Source organism: Garra rufa, chromosome 11, assembly GCF_049309525.1.
Source record: "Garra rufa chromosome 11, GarRuf1.0, whole genome shotgun sequence".
Classification (NCBI taxonomy): Eukaryota; Metazoa; Chordata; class Actinopteri; order Cypriniformes; family Cyprinidae; genus Garra; species Garra rufa.
The window spans coordinates 40,262,161-40,283,447 of record NC_133371.1 but is presented as its reverse complement, the minus strand read 5'-3'; the positions used below and the strand labels follow the sequence as shown (position 1 = coordinate 40,283,447).

General features: G+C 34.0%; 2 protein-coding genes across 2 annotated transcripts in view; one reads left to right on the top strand and one right to left on the bottom strand.

Moving 5' to 3' along the window:
* shank3a (SH3 and multiple ankyrin repeat domains 3a) overlaps nt 1-21,287 on the bottom strand; it is a 287,571-nt gene that overhangs the window by 252,152 nt on the left and 14,132 nt on the right. The window lies entirely within an intron of this gene.
* Nucleotides 12,473-14,417, top strand: LOC141346164 (uncharacterized). The gene is made up of 3 exons (XM_073851078.1): nt 12,473-13,105; nt 13,323-13,605; nt 13,776-14,417. The coding sequence occupies exons 1-3, from the start codon at nt 12,852-12,854 to the stop codon at nt 14,415-14,417; spliced, it is 1,179 nt and encodes a 392-aa protein (XP_073707179.1). The 5' UTR covers nt 12,473-12,851.

Here is a 21,287-nt window from a genome sequence, read left to right as displayed (position 1 = left end):
AACCTTCCTGTGGTTTCAACACACACACACACACACACACACACACACACACACACACACACACACACACACACACACACACACACACACACACACACACACACACACACACAGAGCCAGAGAAGCATGATGGAAGGAAAAGCTCAGTCTACACGGTGTGCTGATTCCTTCTCAGCCTTACAGTCTAGTTCAAAAACATTCTCCCTCTCTCTCTCGCACACACACACAACCGACAGATAGCTGTGTTATTTTATGAGCACAGAATTCAGAGCTGCTAGTTGAACAAATCATGGAGCCATAAGGATACAATTTATATTAGATATATTTCTTAAAAATATACACATATTCCAAGTCTACACAATTGGTTCAAAGTGAGAGTTGGAAAAGTCTTGAAAAACGGTCTTTTCCCACAAATTTTGTATGTGTGCAAATTGTATAATATCAAAGGTGCACATTTCTAGTAATTGCGCAGTTAATTCTTATATTGTGTTTTCAGAATTTTTTGGAATATTTGTCCTTTCCCTAAATGTGTCACTACTGAAACACAGTAATATATAATTTAATAAAAAGAGCTATATTGAGCTATTATGATTTTGCTTACATCTTGCTTGTAAACATATTTTTTCCTATTTTATTAAAACATTTTCAATAACAGTTAGAATTTTAACAATATTTCAAGTGTGATTTATGAGATTTGTTGTATTTTACATACAATTTTTCGGTAACACTTTACAATAAGGTTCATTAGTTAACATTAGTTAACCACATTAGTTAACATGAACTAATAATGAACTGCACGTATACAGCATTTATTAATCTTTGTTAATGTTAATTTCAACATTTACTAATACATTATTAAAATCGTGTTAACATTAGTTAATGCAGTGTGAACTAACATGAACAAACAATGAACAACTGTATTTTAGTTAACTAACGTTAATGAAGATTAGTAAACACAGTAACAAATGTATTGCTCGGTTAGTTCATGTTAGTTAGTACATTAACTAATGTTTAACTAATGAACCTTATTGTAAAGTGTTACCAATTTTTCTTTGTAAAATGCAAGTTTGATTTTTTTAGTTTGTACATACACTAAACCAAACAATATCATAACATCTTAGCTGATAATTCAGTATACTTTATTTTTGTCATTTCCCCAAATTTGTCACTATGAAAGACAGTAATAAATAATTTAATACATTTAAATTTAATAAAGCTATATTGAGCTATTAAGATTTTGCTTACATCTTCCTTGTAAATATATATATTTTTTTCTATTTTATAAAAACATTTTTAAAGGTAAATCAATAACAGTTACAATTTCCAGAATATTTCAAGTGTGATTTATGAGATTTGTTGTATTTTACATACAAATTTTCTTTGTAAAATGCAGTAAGTTGATCATACTGATTTCAAAGTTTGATTTTTTAGTTTGTACATACACTAAACAATATCATAACATCTTAGCTGATAATTCAGCATACTTTATTTTTGTCATTTCTCCAAATTTGTCACTATGAAACACAGTAATAAGTAATTTAATACATTTAAATTTAATAAAGCTATATTGAGCTATTAAGATTTTGCTTACATCTTCCTTGTAAATATATAATTTTTTTCTATTTTATAAAAACATTTTTAAAGGTAAATCAATAACAGTTACAATTTCCAGAATATTTCAAGTGTGATTTATGAGATTTGTTGTATTTAGCATTCAGTTTCTTATTGTAAAAGACAAAAAGTTGATCAAACTTAAGGATTCATTAGTTGAATATAGATTGAACCAAAAAACTATCATAAAATCTTAGTTTATAATTCATAATTCATAGAGTGACTCATAAATATTTCCTGGCCGTAAACGTAGGGGTGTAGTTCAAATCAGTCTCAGCCACAAGTTTCATAATCTACAAAGACAATTTTGTTAAACTTCAAAAAAAAAAAAAAAATCAAAAAGATATTTTTAAAGCAACAATGGAATGAAAAAAATTATTTCAATATCATTTTCATAAATTAAAAATTAAGGGTTAGGGTTTGGGACAGCCACAATTCTGTTAATAGATCAGATGCTCTGATCTAATCTGTGTTTCTGAATCTGTGCTTCTTTAACATTGACCACACATCTTCAAAATGTTGTTCCAGGCCCTATAAATTTAAGCGAAATTGCAAAATATGGCAAATGGTTTCTCAAAAAAGCTATAATCTTACTGGCTGCCTGCTGTGTAATTTCTATGAGTCAGGTGCACAGGTTTTAGTGCTCCGCTGGGCAACAAAATTGTGCTTACAAGGTAGTGAACTGCTCCAATGAACATTTCTGAGCAAGAACCAAACAGGTTTTGGTAAAGATTTGCGGCTTTGCATCGACAGTCATATTTTGTTTTGAGTCACTTAGCTGTTTAAAGGAGTAGTTCACTTTCAGAACAAAAATTTACAGATAATGTACTCACCCCCTTGTCACCAAAGATGTTCATGTCTTTCTTTCTTCAGTCATAAAAAAATTATGTTTTTTTGAGGAAAACATTTCAGGATTTCTCTCCATATAATGGACTTCTATGGTGCCCCCGAGTTTGACTGTGAGTACATTATCTGTAATTTTTTGTTCTGAAAGTGAACTACTCCTTTAATGCACTTTGCTTTGCTCTAATCAGGACTTTTGGACACACATTCTAGCCATATTTTCACACACTGGTTTATTATTGTGGCATCACTTTCTGCTTCTAAATCTGACATAAAACCAAAATAAACTGTCTGGTCATTTTATATGTCAGTCAACCAGTTTAAGTGAATGGTTTATGAGCAGAAAAGGCTGCAAAGTAAACCAGATTTCATCTGGCTCCCCAACTGGAAGTAATTCACAAAAGTCAAATCCCTGGAGGTAAAGTCTTACATGGCTATAACCTCTTAAGTGCTTTCTGGATCGCTTACATACATGTTGAAGACTGTAGGTGGGCTGTTTTCTTTTATCACCGCATAATAGATGCCTTGGGGGAAGTAAACTCACAAGAACAGCTTATGTAGAGACACACTTGTCATTCAATTAGCTTTTGTCAGTGTGTGAAAATATGCACACACACACACACACACACACACACACACACACACACACATCCTGAAGGACATGCTGAGGCTGAAGTTCTTCTAATTAAGAGACACTGATGCATGAAAACACACTGTGGTTGTATCTCAGCTGGTTGATTTTTACACAGAAAGCAGAGACCTATAAAACATTTGACTAAATGTACTACTTACACGCATCTATACTTTGCTGCTTTCATCACCAAACAAACTTTATTAACGCATCAGCTAAGACAACCATCGCTATTACTATTACTCTTGCATAAGTATAGTGATTTTTACGGTATAAAAAATTAAAAAAGGAACTGTGACTTATTTTTGCAATTACAAGTTTACATCTCAAAATTCTGTTTTTCTCAGAATTGTAACTCGAATTCTGACTTTTTTCTTGCAAATGCAAAAAAGTCTGAGGAGTTTATATCTCACAATTTTTTACTTTATAACTTGCAATTGAATTTTACTGTCAAAGTTCTGATGAAAAGTCACAATTGCGAGATATAAACTAGTAATTTTGGGAAAAAAAGTCAGAACTGTGAGTTTATATTTTGCATTTTTGACTTTATTTCTCTGAATTGTGACTTTTCGTGAATTTAGAGTTGAAATCTTATAATTGTGATTTCTTTTTTCAATTACAAGTTTACATCTCAAAATTCTGTTTTTCTCAGAATTGTAACTCGAATTCTGACTTTTTTCTTGCAAATGCGACTTTATGTGTGTGTGTGTGTGTGTGTATATATATATATATATATATATATATATATATATATATATATATATATATTATATCTTTGTTCTCGCAATTATAAAGTCTGAGGAGTTTATATCTCACAATTTTTTACTTTATAACTTGCAATTGAATTTTACTGTCAAAGTTCTGATGAAAAGTCACAATTGCGAGATATAAACTAGTAATTTTGGGGGAAAAAAAGTCAGAACTGTGAGTTTATATTTTGCATTTTTGACTTTATTTCTCTGAATTGTGACTTTTCGTGAATTTAGAGTTGAAATCTTATAATTGTGATTTATTTTTTCAATTGCATTCGCAATTCGTGATGTAAACTCACAATTCTGACTTTTTCTCAGAGTTGTAATATAAACTCGAATTTTAACTTTTTTCCTCGGAATTGTAAGATATAAACTCACAATTGCAAGTATTCAAGTCAGAACTGCAATTCTGACTTTTTTCTCGCAGATGCAACTTTACATCATTTATGATTTATAAGATTTGTTGTATTTTGCATCCAATTTTTCTTTTTAAAAGGCAAAAAGTTGATCATACTGATTTCAAACTTAAGGATTCATTAGTTTTCTTTTCTCAATTGCGAGTTTGCATTTCGCAATTCTGACTTTTTCCTCAGAATTGCGTGATATAAACTCACAATTCTGACTTTTTCCTCAAAATTGTAATATAAACTCGAATTTTGACTTTTCTCCTCAGAATTGTAAGATACAAACTCACAATTGCATGTATTAAAGTCAGAATTGCAAGATATAAACTCACAATTCTGACTTTTTTCTCACAAATGCGACTTATATTTTTTATATATCTTTTTTTATGACAATTGTGGGTTTACCTCTGACTTTCTATTAACTCTGACATCTTTTCTCAGAATGTTGAGATTAAAAAACTCACAATTACAAGTTAAAGATTGACTATTTTTGTACAACTGAGTTTATATCTCACAATTTTGAAGTCGCAATTGCATGTTATTGCATGCGAGAAATAAAAAGTGGGAATTGTGAGTTTATATCTTGCATTTTTGACTTTATTTCTTCGAATTGTAACTTTTTGTCTCAGAATTATGAGTTAACATCTCTGAATTACATGATATAAACTCACAATACTGGCTTATATCAAGTTATAAAGTCAGAATTGCAAGATTTTTTTCACAAATGTGATTTTTTTTCTCGCAATGGCATGTTATATAGTCAAAACTGTGAGGAAAGGCCACAGTTGCAAGATATAAACTCACAATTTTCAGAAAAAAAAGTCAGAAATGTGAAATAGTAAAAAAAAGTATAAATTGTGAGTTTATATCTTATAGAATTACAAGTTTACATCTCAGAATTGTAAGATAAACTCACAATTGCAAAGTCAGAATTGCAAGATTTTTCTCACAAATGCGACTTTACATATTTATTATATATCTTTTTCTCACAATTGTGGGTTTACATCTGACATTCTCTTATTCTCTTTTTCTCAGAATGTTGAAATTTAAACTCACAATTACAATAAATATCAGTTTTGTCGAGGAAAAAATTACAATTAAGTTTATATCTCACAATTTTGACTTTATAACTTGCAATTGCATGTTACATGTTATGTTGTCATGGGGGGGGGGGGGGGGTCCTGAATTCTGAGACAAAAAGTCTCAATTCTGAGAAATAAAGTCAGAAATGTGAGATATTAAAGTCACAATTTTGGGAAAAAAGTCTAAATTGTGAGTTTATATGTTGTATTGTTTACTTTATTTCGCTGAATTGTGACTATTTGTTTCAGAATTACAAGTTTAAATGTTACAATTCTAACTTTTTTCACACAATTGCATGTTTAATTCTCGCATTTCTGAGTTTATATCACAATTTTGAGAAAAAAGTTAGAATTGCGATAATGTCATAACGGAGATAAAAAGTCGCAATGACCTTTTTTTTTATTCAGTGAAGGAAACAGGCTTCCCTACTGATTTGAACAAACTTAACCTTAAGTATTAAACTTTAGCACATAATTAGTCCTGTACTGTTTGAGCTACAGACATGAATGAAACCTCAAATCATGCATTTGAGGCATGCAACCACCTCAAAAGTCATTGCAACCCTCTCAAAACACCCAAGAGACCATCTGAAATACTGTTGAATATTCAGCACCTCTCATACTTTTTACAAAAAAAATCAAAAAGCCTGTATCATATTACATCATGAAAATGAGAAATTATAATCAACTTTTATTCGTACACCGTGGTAAAGCCATAAATGTTACACTGCATTGCATGTGCATGAAGCACCAATGCCATTGTCAACTACTGTAAAATTTATATGAGCCATTAAATATTTGTGACTTTCAAAAACAGCAGGTCTGCCTTAATTCTGGGAATTTACGAGTCTTTGCTCACTGTCAGGAAATAGGAATGTATTTTAAATGTAATAACGAAGTAGAAATATGGCATCACTTACACTTTAAATTTCATTTAACGCACCTTTTTGTCAAAAGCTCATAATGGCAAAATCATAGAGCTTCTTGGAAATGACATTTACTGTGACTATAAGTGTCAGAAAGCACATGGGTGTTGACATATGCCCCTCAATATGTGCGCTTGAGAGATTGTTAAAGCCTGGCGGGACGGCGCGATGACGGGGCTCAGCTGGGCGTGTGAGGATGACCAACACACAGGGAAAAGATTTGATTTCTGCGTCTGTCTTTCAAGCCCGCTGTGCTACCACAGGCCATTTGGGAACAAAAAGCAAATAAACAAGAGGGAAAAGTCGATTGAGACGGGGAGCGTGACAGACGGGAACAGACGGACGGATGAAGGAAGAGAAAAAATGGGAGTAATATGGAAAGATGGAAGGCATTTTTTAACCAGTGTTCTGCTTCTATGCTTTACTACCCTGAGCAAAAAGACTGTATTTTCAAACCTGTCACACCGAGAAATGGGCAAACGCTCAGACGCAAATGCATTTTATAGCAGCTCACCGAAAAAAGGAAAATTCTATCATCATTTACTCATTTTCATGTCATTCCAAACCTGAATGACTTTCACAAAAGAACACAAAAGATGATATTTTGAAGAATGGACACTGGACACTCCTTTCTATGCAATTACAAAGAACAGGAATGGAGGCTTCATACAGACTGAAATTTACTTTATCTCCCTCCAATGAGCTGTTAACTGCAGCAAATAAAAAAATGAACCACAAAACCAGTCAAAAGGGTCAATTTTTAATAAAACTGAGATTTATACATCATCTGAAAGCTGAAAAAATAAGCTTTCCATTGATGGTTTGTTAGGATAGGACAATATTTTGGCCGAGATACAACTATTTAAAAATCTAGAATCTGAGGATAAAAAAAAAAAAAAAAATCAAAATATTGAGAAAATCACCTTTAAAGTTGTCCAAATGAAGTTCTTAGCAATGCATATTACTAATCAAAAACTAAGTTTTGATATATTTATGGTAGGAAATTTACAAAATATCTTCATGGAACATGATCTTTACGTAATGTCCTAATGATTTTTGGCGTAAAAGAAATTTGATAATTTTGACCAATATAAAAACCAATATAATCTATTTTTGTAAATAAATGCCACCTTGGTGACTACAAACTCGCAGTTCTGACTTTTTTCTCAGATTGAAATATAAACTCGCAATTCTGAATTGCGAGGTAAACTCAGAAATGTGCTTTTTTCCCTCAGAATTGCATGATATACTCATAATTGCGAGTTATAAAGTCAGAATCGCAAGACATAAACTTAGTTATGAAACATAAACTTAAATTATCTAAATAGTTGCAATTGTGAGAAATAAAGTCAAAATTACAAGATATAAACTTACAGTTCTAAGAAAAGAAGTCAGAATTGCACTGTACAAACTTGCAATTGTGAGTTATAAAGTCAGAATTGTGACATATAAACTCACAAGTTTGCTGTTTTTTCTCAGAATTGCATGATATACTCACGTTTGCGAGTTACAAAGTCAGAATCGCAAGACATAAACTCACAATTCTAAGAAATAAACTTTTTGGCTATTGCTACAAATATATCCGTGCTACTTAAGATTAGTTTTGTGGTCTAGGGTCACAAATAAATAAAATTAAAATCAATAAATAAATATTCACAATGAAATCATGAATTACATTTACAGTTTTTCTCAATTGCTAAAACACTATAACCAGTCTTTTGAACTAAAATTTCAAAACTATAACGCCATTTCTCAAAAAGCACACCCATTTCCCTAAACATTAAACACTATTCCCTGCTTTGACACATGAGTTATATTTGGTGAACTGTTACTGCAAAACTCTACACACAAATCCCTACATTTCTCAGTGCTTACACCATGTGGTCATTTAGAAAGCACAAGCATTCAATATTGTTCACTCAAGTCTGCGAAGTCTGAGCTCAATTAGCACACAATTACCCAAGTGGAAACACTAGGAGTCAAAATTTAGCACACACCAATCAGAATCTTCAATGGAGATAAAAGAGCCAAAGTCAGCTTACAGTGTTTCTCAGTCACTTTGGTGCATTTCTCAGATCAGAAATGAAATTGCCAAAACTACTTGTTCAACATCCACATCATCTAGTCTCTTGTGCACATCATAAAAAGCTTCTCTTTCTTCTGATCAAGTTGTGATTGCTTTGGCACATTCATACAACTGATTATATACATTTGTCTGCGGTTTCCTACATTATCAGTTGCTATTGTCATGTTGCTCAAAATGTATTATATACTGTAGTTCTCTGTGCAATAGTCTTACCCCTCAAAACATCAAGTCATTAGCTCATCGTATAAGTCATTACCTAAATGCAAAATTTTTGATCTAGTTGTCCTAAACTGTCAATCAAATATTCTACACATTTCTATTAGACTTTTTGTAAATTTGCCATGAATTATTCAAGTGAATCTTGACTTTCACTAATGAAGAATAATATAGATCAACCAATGATAAAGCAGTTCTCTGAAAAAGCTCAAAGGTACATCTCATGAACCTTCAATTGGAAAGCATATATAGAGGACAACGCAGGAGTTACAAATTCTGACAGTGGGCTTTCTCATTTTTATTTTCACCTTTGTGCCCATATTTCCTTTTCTTTTCTGTTTCGCAATGACGTTGTAATGCTTTTTTTTTTTTTTTGTCAGACCACTAGTACAAGTGTAACTTTCAATCCTATTCAGTCTTTTTCAATCAATATCCCACCTATAGTAATGTGTAATTTTGAAGAGGAAGAGTAGGAGGTGAAAGAGGAAGAGGAGGAGAAGAAGGAGAAGGATGATGATGACAACGACAACATGGAAGAGACAGAGGAAGGGCAAGGGCAAGAAGACAACCAGTCTCATATATTTTAGTTGATGAGTGCCAGGGTTGGATCAGGCATGCAAGAGGATTTTACCCCTGCTGCCTGGCCAGGGCTAATTTAGCCTGTGATGCTGAAGAGGTTCTTTGGCCTGTTCCAGACCAAACACAGGATGTTGGGCAGAATAATTATTTTGTTGTTGTTTGCTGTTTTGTTCTGTTTTCTACAGTACATTACTGTAAATTAAGAAATAAAACACTTGCAAAGGAATAGATTTGTTGTGTTCATCATGTGAAAAGTTTTTTATTTGTATTGTTTTTGTAGTATTGTTTTGAATTTATCTCATCAGTGTGTAAAACTGTATTGTAGTGTGTTTGTTTTTGAGGATTTGTGTGTCATGTCTGAAAGCAAAGTTTGGTTTTTCAGCAAGATTGAATTGTTTTGAGTGGAGAGCTTCATTTTGACCTCAATATAGGAAGTTTGGGGAAATGAGTTAGGAGTTGTGGATTTGTGTTTAGAGTTTCGCAAATAAGAGGCATAATTTCAAGAAATGTGTTTAAGCAATTGAGAAAAACTGTAAATCAATTCAAATACAGAAAATAAAGATGAAATTTTTAATATCTTAGTCAAAGACGAGATATCATTTTGGTGTCCGCATCCAATTAAATGTTCGAAACAAAAATAATAAAATTATAAATGACGTCATACTGCTCAAAAAATGAAGACCGCTTAGGTTTATTGGTGATTAAAAATCTAATTGAATCATGGATTTGTATCATTGTAGGGTGGTTGTGTCCACACACTGCTAAGACACATTTATATGCAAACTCCAATCATAAGTGAATTTTGCATCCGATGTCCCCTTTAGAGCTGTATTAACCCTTGTGCGCTCCTCGGTCACTTCTGACCGGAACATTTTACATTTTGATTTTTTAAAAATCACAGCTTCATCGGAATGATATGAAACTTGGTGACTTTAGGAAATGATTATGGAAATGAATGGGAAAAAGACAAAAACACAGCAATTCAGAGATTATCTGTGTGCACAATCGACAAATCAGACACAAAACTAAAAAAAAGTACACACCAGTGAAGGGATGATACTATAAAACATCAGGAGTGTGATTTAGACACATCCAGTCACACACAGACGCGCACACACACACACACACACACTTATACTGTACACACACACATCAATAAAACTACTGTGTCTGTAATAGAGCAAACGTTTGCGAATATGTGAAATCCATTCAACAATTCAGTCATAATGCAGAAAAAGCTCACAGCAGTGAAGTGGTGACACTCTAAAACATCAAGACTGAAAAATAAACACACACACACACACACACACACACACACACAAACAAACACACATCTATAAACTGCTGTCTGTAACAAAGCAAAGTTTTAGGAGTATGTCAAATGAATTCAATAATTCAGTAATAATGCAGAAAAAAGCTCAGAGCAGTGGGCAAAACTGACACACACTGGAAATTAATTTGAAATCTGCGGTAAACAGTGATGAGAAGCAAGCACTGCCTCTTGGGTTTGTCAGTGCAGTGCAGTTTAGGATTGACTATAATCATAATGCAAAAATTAATTTGAAATCATTATTTATAAGAAAATATCTAAAACTTCCCAAAAAGTACTCTTTGAGAATGTCTGAATATATTTTAAAGTCCATTACTTATTATATAAGTAAGCAATTATGTCTAAAACAAATTGGGAAGTCACTAGCATCTCTATTGATGTCTATACAGGCCTCTAGTGGTTACACTGTGAAATTGCTTATTTTTCTTTCTGTGCTCCCACCAGGTGGTGCTAATCTGTCTTCAAAAAATGGATTTGAAAGGCCTATACTCTATTTTAATCTGAAATACTGCATTCATTGAAAAATAATTTTTAAAAATTAGGATTTTTTTTTTTTTTTTTTTTCAGTGGAAAAAATAGATCATAATTATTGCATAAATAATCATTAGTACCATAAAATTCTCTAAAAAATACAAAGGAAAAAAGAAAAAATATTATGGAACAAAAAAATATTAGATTGGTTTTACTGAAGAAAAAAAAAAGTTAAGTTTCAGGTGTCCGGTCACTTTTGACCGTGAGGAGCATGAGTGTGACTCCCAAATAAGGAGCGCACAAGGTTAAACTCATTTTATATAATTTCGTATTGTTTTAATGCTTTAATGAAAACCCCAAATTTGTTCTTACTTCCACTCAAGCACAAGATTCTCAAATCATGCTCAGATTTCACTGCACCTCACTACATGTACAATATCGCAAGCTTGCAATCTGTTGACCAAAATTTGCCTCTGCATGTTCTTACAGAGACTGTATTTCTGGCCAAATGCTTAAGAGTTTCTCTATCCTCAGAAGAAATTCAACTGTGCGTGTGTGTCTTCAGGGAATACTGCCATCTGAGCAGAAGTGTGTGGATACATAAGGGAAACATGTTAAAGTGAGTGTGCAAGAGTGGAAAACAGTACGACGGACCTCAAGGCGTATGTGAAAGTGTGTGTGTGTTTGTGCTGATCTCTAGTCTCAAATTAAAAACCAGCAAACCAAAACAAAGGCCATTACTAGAGTTCGTGAATATTCTTGACAAGTGTATGTGTACGGATAGTATGTGTTTTTGTGTAAGTGGCTGTAATAAGAAGAGCATACAGTATTTGTCAAAGCGCTATTGGTCACTGACCCACAATCTGAACTGAATCACCTACACTTGAACCGCTCTTGACCTGCCTACAGAAATCACAACGGCAAACACAAACATCGCAGCGCTAGAGCTGAAGGAATGGGTTGCTGAACAGCATTTTGTTCAAAATGTTATTCAGAATAAGATTTGTAGATAAAGAATTATTAAACTAGTTATTTTCAGAGATACCCCTCTGAACAAAACTGTGCATTTTCTACTTTTCTACTATTTTTAGTCAGTTTATCCACCTTTTTTTCCTGTAAGAGTGGGTGCAGCCATTTGTAAAATTTTATGTGCAAGACTTCCAGTCTTCCAGCTATTTTTAGCTGTACAAAACAGCTCATTTTGCTGCTTGATATTGCAAACTAATGTGTCTTAACATATTATTTTAATGCGTTATCTTAATTATGAACACAGTGGTTTATACTGCAAACAGTTTTATCGTTTACTGCACTTTGTTATTCTTCTCATTATTTTCCAGCGGCTAATAAACCGGAAGTCTTGCACATTCACAGAAAAAGGCTTACTTCCACGTTGAAAAATAAGGTTGATACCGGTGCATTTAGGGATTGCTGTATTCCTGAAGTAAAGTGAGAAGGCGGGTAAAGGGGCTGGAGAAAAGAAACGGAAAAGGGAAAGGTGATGGACATGTGAAGAGCGTGCAGTCTCCATTTCAGACGCAATTACAGTTTTTGCCCATTGCTTAAACACTAAAACCGAATGCTTAGATCAAAGCCTCAATACCTAAACTTCTTGAAGCATACTTTAAACACAGTGTAACCATAGCTTAAACACATTGTCAACTTTGCACTTTGTTTGCAAATCTGTGACACACTTATTGCGAAACAATACACACGTTTTCTTACATTAGACACATTGTTCACAAACAAAATCACCTGTTATCATTGGGTTAACACTCTGTTCAAAATGCAAAACTAATCTGGCAATTGTAGGCACTTACATACACACCTGAAAACACTTGCACAGAAAACAGAACACCAATCGGTCTGAGCCTTAGCACTACAAATAGGCCTCAGGTAAACCATTTTGAGAACTTTGGAAGCATGGAGGCCATGAGAGTCAGAGTTAGAGGAGGACAAAGAGGGAGAGGATTCGGACGTGGAAGAGGACGAGGACGAGGACGAGTACAAAGACAAGGACCAGTGCGTAGACGTGTGTCTGATGACATCAGGGCTACTCTGGTGGACCATGTGATAAATCATGGCCTGTCCATGAGGGAGGCTGGGCAAAGAGTCCACCCTAACCTCCGTCGCTACACAGTAGCATCGATAATAAGAACATTCCGACTGGAGAACAGGTATATCTTCAAGTTTCCACTCCAGACTGTACCTACTGTATGTGTCACATGATTCTGTATCATATTACAGTAACTGTACTATACAGAAATAGGTAGTGCTGTGAAGTATATGTAAAAGAGAAAAACATTGTGATGATACAGTACTATGTACAGTTTGAAATTACAGTATGTGAAAAAGAACCTAATCAATGACATCTTGTGGTGGCATTTTCTACAGAATGATTGGACGACCTCCTCAGGGTGGAAGGGCACGGCTCTTCACTGAACAACAAGAGCTTGCCATCATAGAAATGGTCAGAGAAAATAATGCAATCCGACTTCGAGAGTTGCAACAACGCATCATTGAAGACAGAAATGTATTCAACCATATCAACCGGGTCAGCATTTCTACACTAAGTCGCATCCTAAAGAAACATAACTTCAGAATGAAGCAGCTGTACAGGGTGCCATTTGAGCGGAACAGTGTCAGGGTGAAGGATCTGCGCCATGATTATGTGCAGGTATGTGTCATTTTACTTTACATACTATATATTGATGTGGGAATGACGGTTTATGCTGCCCCTGCCCAGCCTGCAGCTTGACCCAACCCAGCACCTACTTGTGTGAAATTCTAGACATTGTAGTTACTTTATGTGTTTTCAGTAACACTACTCAATATTTTCTGATACAGACAGTTCTGGATTTTGATGCTGCCGAACTGCCACATGAGTTCATCTACGTGGATGAGGCAGGCTTTAATCTGGCCAAAACCAGGCGTCGGGGCCGTAACGTAGTTGGGCAAAGGGCTGTTGTGAATGTCCCTGGGCAGCGTGGGGGAAATATCACCTTGTGTGCTGCAATTAGTGTCCAAGGAGTCCTGCATCACCATGCCACTCTAGGTCCCTTCAATACAGAACAGATCATTGCATTTTTAGATGCACTACATGCTGTTGTGCAGGAGAGACCAGAACAGCCCAGGTTTGTTATCATCTGGGATAATGTTAGTTTCCACCGGGCAGCTCTGGTCCGAGATTGGTTCAACAACCATAACAATTTTACAGTTTTATACCTGCCCCCTTACAGCCCTTTTCTAAATGCAATCGAGGAATTCTTTTCAGCGTGGCGGTGGAAAGTATATGATCGGCAACCACACGCCCGCATGACTCTTCTGCAAGCAATGGAAGAGGCATGCGGAGACATTGAAGTGGGATCAATCCAAGGGTGGATTCGGCACACAAGGCGATATTTTCCCCGATGCCTAGCCCGCGAGGACATCGCTTGTGATGTTGATGAGGTCTTGTGGCCAGATCCGAACAGAAGGCGGGATCCATAAACCCTGGCCCCCCTGTTTTTTTTTTTTTTTACTTTTGTTTTGTTGCTAAATTTGAGGATATTTGATTTTATTTTTCTGTATTTCTGTATGAATGTTTTTTTTTTTGTGTAAAAATGTTTGATTACAGAAACTCTACTTTTGAGTTTGAGAAAATGACAATAAAAATACAAACACAAAGACTGCAGTGTTTTATATAAAGCCCATCAGTGTGTTGCGGGTGATATGAAAGACTAATTCAAATGGTCCTTGTGTGTATGGTTTTGTTGCAAGAATTTCATTTTTAGAAAGGAGTGTTAAGTTTTGATTGCTGTGTTTCATTTTGGCATAGATGTGAGTTGTTAATCCCCAAGTGCTATGTCTGATTTATTTGTGTGTAGAGTTTTGAAATAATGAGCCAAATTCTGCAAAAAGTGTGTAAGCAATAGGCAAAAACTGTAAAGTCTCTCCTCTCTTTACGGACAAGCTTAAGAGCATCCTTCAGCTAACTTCAACACTAACGTCAGTCAAGATCTTCTCTTTGACACACACCTGTTCCCATGTGTGTCAAGGTGTAAATTACTGTGCTAACATCTCATATGAAGGCTGTCATCTTTAACTCAAAGTCTACACTGAAAATGATTTAAGCTGAAGGCAAAAATCTTGAGATGAATGTTGAGTGAGATGTTCAGGTGAACCCAAAGACTTTGATTAGCAGATTCAAGAGGGTTTGATGACTACAGAACCTTACCTCGAGAGGTAAAGCCAACCAAACTATGGAATTACAGTAGAATGAAAGTCCAAACAGCTGATAAAAACATCACAATAATCCACAAGTAATCCACACGACTTATCTTATGATACAAATCAATCAGTAAGATGTTTTAACTTTAAATTGTCACTTAAAATGTCTTACTGATGGATTCATTACAAACACACAACTTGTAGTTTACTTAAATGTGGATTATTGTGATGTTTTTATCAGCTGTTTAGACTCTCATTCTGACAGCACCCATTCAACCCATTGTTGAGCAAGTGACATAATGCTACATTTCTCTAAATCTGTTTATAAATTCAAAACTTCAGCTTTCAGAAACCTGCTAGTTGTATAGTTGTCTGCATAACGACCACCAATTATCCCACAACAGAGACGAGATATATCCACAAATATATATTTGCGTCAGTTTGGTTGAGAGAGTTTTCTCTCCTCACAGGCACTCTATAGAGAGCAGGAAATTACAGCTCTGTCTGCTGTACAAATGAGAGGACTGCTGCACTTCGCCTTTCATCTGCTGGATGACTAGCTATAGACTCACAAAATAACATCAACATGTACTGTACACACATATAAAAACATATCCACATATGGTGCTCCTACAGACAAAAAAAAATGTTTAAATGTAAGACATACACTATTTAATTGGCAATATTCACGCCACGATCTCTTGAGGTTCATTTTAAAGAAACCAAATTGCCCCAAATAGTGTTAGCAAACGAACAAGTGCCCACCTAACATCAACTATCAAGAAGCACAACTGCAAATCAGCATATTAGAATGATTTCTGAACCATCATGTGACACTGAAAACTGAAGTAATAATGCTGAAAATTAAGCTTTGCATCATAGGAATAAAGTATATTAAAAAAATATATTAAAATAGAAATTAGTTATTTTAATTTGTAATACTATTTCACAATATTTCTGTTTTACAGTATTTTTGATCAAATAAATGCCGCCTTGATGACTACAAACTCCCAATTTGGACTTTTTTTCTCCGATTTGTGAGATACAAACATGCAATTTTGAGAAATCAAGTCAAAACTGTGAGATAAAAACGTGCAATTTTGAGAATTGCATGCTGTAAACTTGCAATTGCAAGATATAAAGTTAGAATTGCAAGACATGAACTTACAATTCTGAAAAATAAACTAGAAATAAATCAATTCTGAGCAATTGTGTCTCAATTGTGAGAAAGTCAGAATTGTTCATTTAGATTAGATATGAGATATGAACTCGCAATTCTGAGAAATTAAGTCAGAATTGCATGCAATACACTCGCAACTGTGAGTTATAAAGTCAGAATTGTGAGATATAAACTGTAAAATATACAATTAACTTTTTTTCTCAGAATTGCATGATATTGTCATAATTGCAAGTCATAAAGTCAGAATCACAAGACAAACTCACAATTCTGAGAAATAAACTAAAAATTCAAAATTGCAAGATATAAACTCACGAATCTAAAAAATTGAAGTCAGAATTGCATGTTATAAACTCGCAACTGCGAATTGTGAGATTTTCTCAGAACTGCATAATATACTCACAATTTTGAGTTATGAATTGCAAGGCATAAACGTAATTCTGAGAAGTAGTTGCAATTGTGAGAAAAAAAAACAATTTGCGAGATATAAACTTGCAATTCTGAGAAATTAACTTATAAAGTCTGATTTGTGAGATATAAACTTACAAATTAGCTTTTTTTTCTCAGAATTGCATGATATACTCATGTTTGTGAGTTATAAAGAATCGCAAGACAAATTCGCAATTCTAAGAAATGAAGTCAGAATTGCAAGATATAAACTCGCAATTCTGAGAAATAGTCACAATTGTGTGCAGTAAACTCGTAATTGCAAGTTATAAAGTCAGAATTGCGAGATATAAACTTATAAATTAGCTTTTTTTCTCAGAACGTTGTGATATACTCACAATTGCGAGTTATAAAGTCAGAATCGCAAGACATAAACTTACAATTCTGAGAAATAAACTTGAAATTCTGGGAAATAGTCACGAATGTGAGAAATAAAGTCAGAATTGCAAGGCATAAACGTAATTCTGAGAAGTAGTCGCAATTGTGAGAAAAAAAAACAATTTGCGAGATATAAACTTGCAATTCTGAGAAATTAACTTATAAAGTCTGATTTGTGAGATATAAACTTACAAATTAGCTTTTTTTCTCAGAATTGCATGATATACTCATGTTTGTGAGTTATAAAGAATCGCAAGACAAATTCGCAATTCTAAGAAATGAAGTCAGAATTGCAAGATATAAACTCGCAATTCTGAGAAATAGTCACAATTGTGTGCAGTAAACTCGTAATTGCAAGTTATAAAGTCAGAATTGCGAGATATAAACTTATAAATTAGCTTTTTTTCTCAGAACGTTGTGATATACTCACAATTGCGAGTTATAAAGTCAGAATCGCAAGACATAAACTTACAATTCTGAGAAATAAACTTGAAATTCTGGGAAATAGTCACGAATGTGAGAAATAAAGTCAGAATTGCAACTCGCAAAAAAGAAAAAAGTCAAAATTGTGAGATATAAAATCATAAATTTGCTTTTTTTCCCCCTCAGAATTGCATGATATACTCACAATTGCGATTTATAGTCAAAATCGCAAGACATAAACTGACAATTCTGAGAAATAAACTCAAAATTCTGAGAAATAGTCGCAATTGTGAGAAATAAAGTCTGAATTGCAAGGTATAAACTCACAATTGTGAGAAATAAAGTCAGAATTGCAAGATATAAACTCGCAATTCTTTAAAAATCATTAAAAAAAGTGTACCAACTGCAAGTTTTGGAACAGTAGTATAGCTAAAGTATAGGCAAAGTATTACCACATAACGTTTTTCATTCGTGACATAAACACACAAACACATTAGACAAAAAAAAAAATGAATACATACAGCATTCTGGCCATGTTACAAACAAAGACTAACCATTTTAGATGGGCAAAAGCCGGACTAACACATTCCCTCAGGACCTCTCTCATACTGCAGAGATGTGAGAGAACAATCGCTCACAATCACTTATATCAACTCAGAAGAAAAGTCTGTGTTGGGATGTAAATTGCCCAGGGCACTGAAGCTCCCTTTGGCACTTAAACAGCAAGAACACCCAGAATCCACAAACGCAGCCACTCTAATAGAGAAACGAGAGATATGGCCAGAAAAAGAGCAAAATACTGCAGAGAGACACAGACAACCGTAAGAAACAAATAAAAACAGAAACAGTTTAAACAAGATGCTCAGTGTATAATAACCATAATTGAGGTACATTTCCAAGGCAGCACTGTAATTTATATTGAATATTATGAGTTTAATATTCAAACGTTCTAAGAACAAAATAATTACCAGTTGCATTTATTGCATTATCAATGATCAGCAAAGAAAACATGGAAGAAATATAACAGAAACCCTCATTAGAAATTGTATTGGTTTTAATGAAAACCGTAATGGTCCCTGTGGGTCTCGACTGGTTTATGGTCGCCTTCTTTTGGTGGCATTCTAATGGAATATGGCCTAAAACACTACTGGACAGGGTTGCCAGATCTGTGAATCAAAGCCTCCGCAAAAGCTAATCAAAAATAACACAAAACCAAACCCACTGATAAAAATATCAAAACTCAACACATGCCACTCCCATACCTAAAATACATATTTTACACTTACTGTTGTGCATTCTACACAATTTCAGCTTGAAAATCTGGTAGTAATAATCATAAACAGTCTGTTTTCATAAAGGAGCTCAAAGGCCTTGCACAGTTTTATCATTAGTAGAATTTAAAACATTTTAATACATGCATTTTAGTCAACTACGATACGTACAATATGTGAGCCATGATGACAAAACCAGTCATAAGGGTCAATTTCATTCAAACTTATTAAATACATAATCTGAAATACATAATCATAATCTGTTAAAATAGGACAATAGGACAATATTCAGCCAAGATACAACCATTTGAAAATCTGGAATAGGAGGGTGCAAAAAAAATTAAAATATTAAGAAAATCACCTTTAAAGTTGTCTAAATGAAGTTCTTAGCCATGCATATTACTAATCAAAAAATAAGTTTTGATATATATTTACGGTAGGTAATTTACTAAATATCTGCATGGAACATTATCTTGACTTAATATCCTAATAATTTTTGGCATAAAAGAAAAATCTATAATTTTGACCCATACAATGTAATGTTGGCTATTGCTACAAATATACCGGTGCTACTTACGACTGGTTTAGTGGTCCAGGGTCACATATGTCAAATGTGGGCAACAATTTACAAGTAGCTCAATTCTGTGGGAAAGCTGCAAACTTGGCAACCCTGCTACTAGAACCCAAAATGTAACAGTTTGTAAAGGTATTTGTAGTGTAAATGGTTTCTACAGTTTTTTTTTTTTTCAGCAGGGTCATAATCTAACATCAGCTGTCAGGAGTCTTACGCTTGCAGGTTTGCTCCTAAATAAACTGCCATCCTAAATTCAGTCATTGCTTTTGTGTTGACCTTGTCGCATCTAATCAGCAGCTCTCTGCGCTGGTTACTACAGGTCTGTGTTGTGCTACAGGCTGGAGTTTAAGAATCAATGAATGAAGATAATTAATAATGGGATGAGGACGCCGTCTGGAGAAGCACTGCCACAGGGAAGAGACCGTACCGTGCTGTAGTAAAGCTGAGGAAATCCTCTTTTCTCTCTCACACACACATTTACTTACTTAAATGAGGACATACTGTTCAAAAGTTTGGGTCGGTAAGATTATGAAAGTCTTTTTGAAAGTCTCACTAAGGTTGCATTTATTTGATAACATTTGCGGTTAATATTGTGAAATATTATTACAATTCAAAATAACTGTATTTTAAAATGGAATTTTCAGCATTATTACTCCAGTCTTCAGTGTCACATGATCCTTCAGAAAAATTCTAATATGCTGATTTGATGCTCAAGAAACATTTCTTATTATCAAGGTTTTTTTTGTGCAAACACTAATACATTTTTTCAAGACGTGTTGATGAATAGAAAGTATATATTTTAAAACATTATAAATGTATTTAGTGTCACTTAAATTAATGTGCCCTTGCTGAAAAAAGAGTACAGTAGTGATGTAGTGATAAAAGTTACTTGTTAATAATACAGTTGATACATAATAAAGTTTACATCTCCCTTTCTGAATCTGCAAAATGATATTTTATCAAAATAAGAGGAATCATACAAAGTGCATGTTATTGATTATTTAGTACTGACCTGAATAAGATATTTCACATAAAAGATGTTTACATGTAGGCCACAAGAAAAAATAATAGTTAAATTATATAAAAATTACCCTGTTCAAAGGTTTACATCCCCTTGATTCTTAATACTGCGTTCTTACCTGAATAATCCATAGCTGTGTTTTTTTAGTTTAGTTTAGTGATAGTTGTTCATGAGTCCCTTGTTTGTCCTGAACAGTTAAACTGGCCACTGTTCTTTGGAAAAATCCTTTAGGTCCCACAGATTCTTTGGTTTTCCAGCATTTTTGTGTATTTGAACCCTTTCCAACTATGACTGTATTATTTTGAGATCCATCTTTTCATTTTGAGGACAACTGAGGGACTCATATGCAACTATTACAGAAAGTTCAAACCCTCACTGATGCTCCAGAATGAAAACAACAACAACAACAACAACAATACATTAAAAGCCGGGGGTGAAAACTTTTTTATCTTTGAAGATCAGTGTAAATTTAACTTATTTCGGCTCTAAATGCATCGTTTTTCCTTCTGGAGCATCGGTGAGCGTTTGAACCTTCTGTAATAGTTGCATATGAGTCCCTCAGTTGTCCTCAGTGCGAAAAGATAAATCTCAAAATCATACGGCCATTGTTGGAAAGGGTTAAAATACACAAAAATTAGGAAAACCAAAGAATTTGTGGGACCTGAAGGATTTTTCCGAAGAACAGCAGGCAGTTTAACTGTTTAGGACAAACAAGGTATGAACAACTATCACTAAACAAAAAACGAAAAACAAAAAAAAAACACAGCTGTGGATCATTCAGGTAAGAACACAGAATTAAGAATCAAGGGGATGTAAACTATATATATATATATATAGTTCCTGCTTTCAGGGCTTCAGA

Excerpts from the sequence above, each read along its gene's own strand:
- LOC141346164 (XM_073851078.1), top strand. The coding sequence starts at position 12,852 with ATGGAGGCCATGAGAGTCAGAGTTAGAGGAGGACAAAGAGGGAGAGGA. Across the intron at positions 13,106-13,322 it reads ACATTCCGACTGGAGAACAG|AATGATTGGACGACCTCCTC; the intron begins GTATATCTTCAA and ends CATTTTCTACAG. Across the intron at positions 13,606-13,775 it reads TGCGCCATGATTATGTGCAG|ACAGTTCTGGATTTTGATGC; the intron begins GTATGTGTCATT and ends TTTCTGATACAG.